Here is a 9380-nt window from a genome sequence, read left to right on the forward strand (position 1 = left end):
TTTTAGCCTGTTACAAAAAGTCTTGTTATTTTTACACTAAATTAAAAAGGCAGATCTTTTAAACGATTCAATTTTTTTTCTTTCTTCTGAAAATCACTGTGTGAAAGTGCTTTATTTTTTAGATAACAAAACATATTCTAATTTTAGTAAGGAACTAAAAATTATGAGAAAGAGAAAGTACATAGAATTAGACACACATTGAAGAGTACGTTATTCCGATTTTTTTTTTTAATCTTATTAATAGCCGAGTAACTCCATTTTTACCCTTCTTCGATTGCTAATTGAAAAAGGTAAAAGGTTGTGACAGTCACCATTCATGTGAGTAAGAAGTGAATAATATTTTATACACAGTTTTGCTATTGTCAGCTCACTGAGTTGACGATAAGCACACTAGAAGGTAAGGAAAATATATATTTCTGTTTATTTTTTATACTTTTTAATACACATTCACACACCTACTATTGTCAACTCATTAAACTGATTTTAGAATTTTCCTTCTGTATATTAACAGTTTCAATGACATTTTAACTATTTCGAACTCATTTATGGTAAGATTCAAGCTTTTTACAAGTTTCACTCCCTTTACGGGGAGTGATTTTGCCAATTTGGAGGGTGGCAAAATCACTCCCCTGAAGAGTGCTATTCATCATTCATTGGAGAATAAATGATATTTTAAGGAAATATCTCATAATTAGGCATCAGATACTCTTCATTCTAAATTCTTGAAGGATATCCATGTTAGCATTTAGCAACTATCCAAGCATATATAGGATTTCCCAAAAAACATTTGTTTTTTTTAACAGCCAAAAAATATTGTTTAAGGTAGTGATTCTCACACTCCTCTTTTTTATAACTGCACTCCTTTTTTTGTTTTATTGTGACGTGAATTTATATAGTTGTCCTTCTAAATGTGAAAGAGTATACAAACGAAAGATTAATTTTGTAAATTTACATCACAAGATGACAAAAAAGAGAGTGTGGTTATGAAAAAAAAAGTGTCAAAAACAATTACCTTTCTTTAAAAATGAACTTGACAAAAACACAGTACTTTAATTTGAGAAGTTAGCTGGGGCAGATTAATGCTTTAACCATACTGAGAACTAAATTCGTATTCCAAAATGACATCTAAATTCACATCTTCTTTCTGCAAGTAGTGTGGGAATTGGAATTCTCTAAATTTTATTGGGTCCCGCCATCACTTATGAGAAAAATATAAGAACAAACGAATACTTTGATTTGGCTCTGGCATTGATCATTTGTTTTTATTTTTCTTCTTCAACATTATAAGTTTTCTCCTGCCTCCGGATGAGAGAGAGAGAGAGAGAGAGAGAGAGAGAGAGAGAGCATTCGTGGTTAATTGGAAAGAAAGCAAAATCCAAGATAAAGAAGTACAGTAGTTCCATTTGTCGACGTTAATGGGATCATAATTTGAAAGCAAATAAAGGAGCAGAGTTGCCTTAACTTGTTAGTGTACTGAAATCATAAATAATACTTCCTCCGTCCCAATTTACTTGTCTCAGTTCTATTCTAACTGGATTAAAAAACTAGTTATATCTTTAAATTGGTAATGAATTTTATATCCAATATGGATCTTGTTTAATAGATCTCGATTTGTTCTATAATACAATATTTTCAAAATCACCTAAAACATTATAAATTACAAGATATAATCAATTGAAAAGTGGCACGAACTCCAAAAAGTGACAACTAAATTGGGACGGAGGGAGTACAACTTTTTATTTCACTATTTAATTGTCAGAATTGAGCTTTTTACTCTTTCTTTGTCATTTGTATTTTTATATTATTCATACAGAATTTTATAATAATAATTGCATGTTCATAAGTGGAAGGTAAACCAACAAAAATATTTATATTCATAACTAAACATAAATTAGTACCAAAAAAATACAGATATGGAAAGAAACGTGAAATTCACTACCCTTTGTTCTGACTTTCCTTTCGAAACTACCAGTATTTTAATACTCTAAAGTGGCGTATTTATTACGTGTAAATTATACTACTAAAAATTGTATACAAACGGACCATGTTCTCTCTCCTTTTTCAGCTTTACACATCTCTCTCTCTCTCTCTTCTCTCTCTCTCTCTCCTGCCTGTCTGACAGTGAGCTTTCTTTCTGATGTGTAATGAACTGAAAGCTGAGTTGGACTTTTGGATTCTTCGGCTCACCGCTTTAACTCATAAAACAGAATCCTTTCCGCTTTCGAGTTAATTAATTTCAGATAGCTGTCTCTGAATTCCTAACTTGATGCCTGTCGATTGGTATTTCCTCCCCTCTCATGTCTACTCACAGGTAGCACTACTCCAGTAGGAGTATAGATTAGCTCTCTCTTTACTTTATTTTTCCCCCAAACCCAGCTCAAATTTCTGTACCAAACCAAACTTCATACTTATTCCTCCTTGGGTTTTATCCAACTCTCTTTAATTCCTTTTCTTGTTTATTTCATTGGGTTTTTTTTTTCTGTGAAAGCTCTTTCCTTTTCACCTAGATAAACTTCATGTCTGTGCCTTCTTGGGTTTTATCCAACTTTCTTTTGTTGCTTTTCTTGTTTATTTCATTGGGTTTTTTTTTCCAGTTTGATCCAGATTTCTTTCTATAAAAGCTCTTTCCTTTTCACCTTCTCCTTGATAAGTTGTCAGTCTTTCGAGGAAAGCTTTTCTGGGTTTCCTTTCTTTCTTTGCATAAACTAGGTTTAAGCTCTTCTTAATCTGTTTCTAGATCCATCTTGGTTAGATTGCGGTCCATCACCAAATCTGCCTGTTCTTATTTGGGTAAGTGAGAAAACAAGTTATGGGATGGTTTTCGTTGGCTCTTGGGGTGTTCTTAATGGTTTCACTTGGGATGCAATCAGTGGGTGGGATTGGTGCTAACTGGGGCACACAGGCCAGCCACCCGCTGCCGCCGGACACGGTGGTGACGCTGCTGAGGGATAATGGGTTTCAAAAGGTTAAGCTCTTTGATGCTGATTATGATTCACTGAAGGCTTTGGGAAAGTCAGGGGTTGAGGTTATGGTTGGTATCCCAAATGACTTGCTTGCAACTTTTGCTACAAGCGTGAAAGCAGCTGAAAGATGGGTTTCCAAGAATGTCTCTACTCATATCTCCACCAACAACGTCAACATCAGGTAAACCCTTTGATTTCCCCCAACCTGCTCATATTTAAAAATTTCCATTCTTTATTGGGTCTTGGTTGGTATTATTTTTAACATACTTAGGTAGATTATATGGGATGGACGTACAGGACTTTTTCCAACGTTTTTTAGTAGGATTGGAGGGTGAGATTTAGTCCAGACCAACTATCATAATACCTCGTAGGGGGAAAATAAAATCACGGTTGAAGAGAATCAAATGAAAGGGGTTCATAAAAATTCTCGTAGAATCAAGAATGAGCTTTTCGATTTGTAGATGGATATCCTTAAAAAAATCGTAGTTGTTTCAAACTTACCATTTGTGTAATGCAATAGATACAGAGTCTCCATGAAGAGGAGACCTTGTTTCGTTGTATATGCCAATCCTATTGAACAGGTGCGGAACCACAATTTTTGTGTAGTGGGTCATGAAAGAAATCTCTCTAACTTATTTAAGTGGGTCATGAAAGAGAACTCTCTAACTTATTTAACTGGGTTATGAAAGAAAACTTTAGAAATTTGAAGGAAAAAAGGGCTTTATGTGTAGCAATGAGGGATTTGTGAATTAGTTGGGTCAGGCCGTCACGTGGCCAGGTCTCTGCCCATCTCATCGAGTTTACATTGAAGTTGGGGGGACAAACAAACAAACGTAGTACCTTACTCCAATCTAGTCCAAACATCTTACTACCAAACATTGCCTTGACATTTGATTATGGTCAACTTATGTGTGGAATCCCAGATGGGTTGTTGGAGTCATGTTCCTAAACTGGATGTTATTGCTATACTATGGTGTGGACCGACTGGTTTAAGTATTTAGTTTGACTGCTGAATGGGATTGATGATGGCACTTCCTATTTGCTGAGCTCTGCTGGCCGAGTTCTTTTTTTGTTTCTTAGACACAAATACATGAGCACTTGAAGCTTTATGTTCGTGAGGTAGTATGCTTGTAACATGGTTTGCAAATTGCAATTAGCCTTTAGAAGGTCTTCATGGGTTTCCGCCCAAGCACTGGTTCGGTATTATTAACTCTTGTTTCTATATGCATATTTATTACTGGGTTTATCTCCGGGGAAAAGCTTTTTTGTTGCTTTTCCACTCTCATCTTTCTTATTGGTTCTGTTATGTGGTTGTTGATGTTAATCAGATGGGTATTACTCCTGTCGTGTTTCAGCCTGCAGTTCAATTTGATCCATTCAAAATTGAAAAACTTGCGAATCCTAACAACATCCTATGAGGGAGATACAAGTAGTGGCTAATTCAGTGTCTACGTATCTAGATGTATATATTGAAACTTGAAATAAATTTAGGAAGTTGGACTATTTTGTGCATCAGCAGACAGGGAGAAAAATCTTTGTATCTCATTGCTTTAAGTTCTCTGTTATAGTCATTTCATGGAAACGGGCAACTTATCACGGAAGGAAATTCCATTATAGCGGTTCAAATAGGCACTTTACGGATACGTTGTTGAATGCTAATCTGGAAAGAGTTTAAGATGTTACTTGATTAGATCTGGTGGTTAAAGTGCACGAGTTTACTCTTCTAGGATGGGATTGAAACCTTTTCCTGATTTCTCAGATAGGATTGTATGGTCACTTATAGGATACAACAGAGACAAAAAAGGACTGCCGACGAGGGCATGGGCAAAGCCCCACTTATCTGTGTGGGTTCAAATGAATCCTCTGGGATCCTGTGATGTTCTTTTTACGGATATGAAGGTACTATATTAAGAAACTTGGGGCGCTTCTATAAAATGACTTCGCAGAAATTGTAGAAGAAACCTGAATAGTCGGGTCGGGTCAATTTAACGAGTGGGCAAGGATTCCAAAATTGCTAATGCAAACTAAGCCGACAATAACTACATTTGATGTGCTGTGGATCGGGATTCTGTTTGAACATGAGTTAGAAATGTAAGTTTCTTGAGCCACTTCCCCTGGAAAAGTAATTTCCTTTCATCTGGGTTCTTATCTGGTTCAGCAGATTGAAGCTGCAAAATGATAAATTGCAAAAGAAGGGGAACCACATAAGAACCCAGCTTTTCCATCCCCCTGGGTTCTCGTGTCAACCTTTTCTGCTGCTGATAGGAGGTTTTGAGAATAGATGGAAGACCTGCAATTCGCGAGGTTTGCGAAATAGACAAGAACCAGAATTTTGTTAATCTTAGTCGTAGATTAAAAGTGTTTCAATAAATGTGATGAGCTCAATTAGGACAAGTATGAGAAGTAGAAAAGCGCCTGTCTCATTGAAGAAATGTAACTTTAATATCTCATACTACGTGCTACAAGAATGGCTCTCTGGAGAGGTAATCTATTCATCAGCAAAAAGATGTGATACCTTACTCAAGAGCTTGATATGTTTCTTGATTCAAGTGGCAGAACTTTTATCTATTTTAATAGGATTCCCGACTAGTTGACTGTGGGATTGGTCCCTGGATCAGTCGGTCCTTTGAGCCGGACACCAAGGTACCACAAAAGAATATGATTTTCTTTTTTGTAGTAAAATGTGAGAAAGAAGGTAAAAATGGTGCATCTTTCAATACTCATTATAAAATTTCCCCATTGAGAACATACTAAAATGAGATGGAGCAATATGTACTGAATAGTATTCTTCACACGAGACCTATAAGAGAAGTAATATGTAATCATTCTTAAGCATATAACTACTTTTATCATTTCGGGAAAATGCAGTTATGCAGGAAAATGATGCCTTGCTTTGTTGGCTAAATAAACCATCAATTATGAACTCGGCCATATTGCGTGTATGTCTAGCAGTATTATTGACTCTGTAGTTTATAAGCTCTTAGAGTCATGCTCTTCGTATTGTCGAGAAAATGTTGGTATCATTCTAATCTTGTATTAGAATTTGTTCTACAAAATGCTTAGAAACTTCCCTTTTCTGCGTAAACCTGTGGCACATGACGGTTGGTTTTTACTCATGTTTCAGAAGGAAAAATCATCCGCATCGCAATTACTTTTTGGTGGAAGTGTCACCTGTTAAGTGTGTTTCATTGCACTTTTTTTTCATTTCCATATCACTATCCCAGGCTGTCGTAGCCTCCTCTGGTCCTCCGCATACATTCAATGGCTATTGTTTTCCCTGGGCTTTCTCATAAGTGATGCTGCAACATTTTTTCGAAGTATCTCTAATATTTTCAAATGAACTTGAAGCCTGATTTTGATTTGCACAAAATGCTTCCGGGGAACACAGAAGTCGCAAGCGAAGGTTTGAATTATGTGCATATGCATAGCTTATGTCCTAAGTGCAGAATTATTCCTTTAAAAACAGCCTTTTCGTCATTATTGAGCTTCGATATGATGCAAAGCTTTTAAAGCACAAATAGTCTATGGATGTTTTATGTATAGGTTCACATTAGAAACTCTAGTAATAAAAAGTGCACTAGTTTTTCTCTGATTTGTAGATCAAAAAGATGAACAAGCTTATCATTGACAGTGACACAAACTTTTCCATCATTTTGCAGGTATGTTGCGGTCGGGAATGAACCCTTCTTGACAACATACAACGGGAGCTTTCTCACAACAACATTTCCCGCTCTCCAAAACATCCAATCTGCCCTAATAAAGGCCGGTCTTAGCAGTCAGGTCAAGGTGACATGCCCACTTAATGCTGATGTTTATTTGAGCTCAACTGGCGTTCCTTCCGGTGGCGACTTCCGAGCTGACATTCACGATCTCATGATTGCCATTGTCAAGTTCTTGAGCGATAACGGTGCTCCTTTCACCGTCAACATCTATCCATTCATAAGCCTCTACACGGATTCCAACTTCCCAGTGGAGTATGCCTTCTTCGACGGTAATGCGTCACCTATAACTGATGGCGGGATGAACTACTACAACATGTTTGACGCGAATCATGATACCCTTGTGTGGGCCCTGCAGAAGAACGGGTTTGGAAACTTGCCCATAATCGTCGGAGAAATTGGGTGGCCTACCGATGGTGATGTAAATGCCAACCCTACCTACGCCCAAAGGTTCAACCAAGGATTCATGTCCCATTTATCGGGCGGGAAAGGAACACCAATGAGACCTGGACCCATCGATGCATACATGTTTAGCTTAATCGACGAGGACGCGAAGAGCATCCAACCGGGAAATTTTGAACGTCACTGGGGGATATTTGCGTATGACGGATCACCAAAATATCCGCTAAACCTAGGTACAACAAATTCAAACGCTTTGGTACCCGCAAAAAATGTGCAGTATCTAGAGAAGAAGTGGTGTGTCATGAAGCCGTCGGCAAAACTTGACGATCCACAAGTGGCCCCCAGCGTAAGCTACGCCTGTTCGCTTGCCGATTGTACGGAGCTAGGGTACGGGACCACGTGCGGAAATCTTGACGCTCGCGGGAATATTTCGTACGCGTTCAACAGTTACTACCAGAGGAATAATCAGCAAGACGAGGCGTGCAAGTTCCCCAACCTCTCCATGGTTACGAAAACAGACCCAAGTCCACAGAATGGGAATTGCAAATTCGGGATTATGATCCAGCCATACTACGGCGGTGCTGAGAGGAGATTCGGGCGTATCGGAAGAACATGGGGATTGGCAGCCGCAAGCTCCATTTTCTTGTTGTGGACAATGTTGTAATCTCATTTTTAATTTTCTCAAACTGTCTCATTTGCTTCTCTTTAGGAGTAGGTTTTTCAGAAACTGGAGTGGAATTGGTGAAAGATTGATGATTACCGGAAGCATGCATGATTTGGTGATCAGTTTTGCAGTCTAGGCAAACAATTTCATACCATGGGTAGTTTGCAGGATGTAATGTTATGTTTGTAATGAATGGTGTATTATGCATGATTGATGCGGGATGCCTGATGGAGTTATTGGGTGGTACGGGGCATTTTGATTCGCATTTTTAAATTTCCTTTTCTTTTTCTTTTTTCCTTGTAAATAAGCAGTCGGTGCAAATCATGAATTCAAAATCGATCGAACGTTTTGTTTTCAATTGCTTATTTGCCGATTTTGTGTGTTGGTTTTCATTATATATCCTAGAAAACTACTCTATAACTGAGTCGGTAGGTGAATTTACCCTTTTGCCCATCAAGAAGAACTTGGTGAAACTTCTCTACAAGAAGAACTTAGTGAAACTTCTCGCTTTTATCGATATGATAAACATACGCACAAGAAGACCATACTGTCTTAGTAGTTTGCCTTCATTGATATGATAAACTCATAAACATGCGCTCAAGAAGACCATACTATCTTAGTAGTTTTGACTGATTGTTCGCCTTTCGAAAATATATATCATTGACACGGATCTATCTCAGAAATAGGTTTCTTTAGGTGTCAATGACTGAGATGACTGCTATTCTCAGGGATGTGCTGCTAATCAGGTGAAGGAACTCCGTCCGACACAGATTAACCAACTCACTTGTACCGACTTGGGCTGCATTGTATCAGAGAGAATAACAGGGGAGTGAAGAAGAAGAGGAGGAGGGTGATTATAATGCCACAAGACTTCCATTTGGTACAAAAAACTTACTACCTCCGTCTCTCATTAGTTGTCTCTTATAAAAATACATGTAATTTTTCAATAAATAAATAAATAATTTATATGTATCATTTTTTGAGTTTCAATGCACCAAATTAAATTACTTGAAGAGGTTTTAATTAGGTGAAAAAAAGTTGCAAAAAAAAAAAATGCACAAAAGTGTTTAAAAGGTCAATGCATAAAATTTTACTGCATTCCACATTGATGCCTTTGAAATTGCGAATAAATTTGAGAAATGTCAATGTTTTCTTAAGTAAGCGGAAGCATTAGTTCGAAGGCCAAAATGGGAATATGGATGTGTTACTCTTGTGCAAATGGTGCAAACTGGAAAGCCCTGTATGGACTGGTCCTAAAGGAGTTGAGAGCACGTAAGAGGTTTTGAACCCGAAACCTTAGGAGAGAACATATTCCTGAGTCTCAGGCCTTGACCACTAGGTCAACCCTTTGGAGTTTCTAAAGTATGATACTTGATGCGATTAGATTTCTCCTTGCCGTTAAAGGTCCTTATGACAGCAGCTAGGTTATCTACCCGAGTCTTCTTCGATCTGCAACCATGCAAGCACATTGTTGCTTTATTCTCAAATACGTTCTCGAAGTCAATCACTGTCGTGCCCTGCCTAGTTTTTGCATGTCTGATCATTAACCAAGGCCCAACAGGCCACTCACAATCCCAACCCGTGTCACATTTTTCCTTGTTCCTTTATTTCCCACAACCATCTCTGCTTGTG

General features: G+C 37.8%; 1 protein-coding gene across 1 annotated transcript; it reads left to right on the plus strand.

Moving 5' to 3' along the window:
- The first annotated feature begins 2046 nt into the window (after window positions 1-2046).
- On the plus strand, window positions 2047-8106 carry LOC131336480 (glucan endo-1,3-beta-glucosidase 6). The gene is made up of 2 exons (XM_058372344.1): window positions 2047-3144; window positions 6623-8106. Exons 1-2 carry the CDS (start codon window positions 2810-2812, stop codon window positions 7746-7748), a joined length of 1461 nt encoding a protein of 486 aa, XP_058228327.1. The 5' UTR covers window positions 2047-2809; the 3' UTR covers window positions 7749-8106.
- Window positions 8107-9380: the final 1274 nt, after the last annotated feature.

Source organism: Rhododendron vialii, chromosome 1a (genome assembly GCF_030253575.1).
Source record: "Rhododendron vialii isolate Sample 1 chromosome 1a, ASM3025357v1".
Classification (NCBI taxonomy): Eukaryota; Viridiplantae; Streptophyta; class Magnoliopsida; order Ericales; family Ericaceae; genus Rhododendron; species Rhododendron vialii.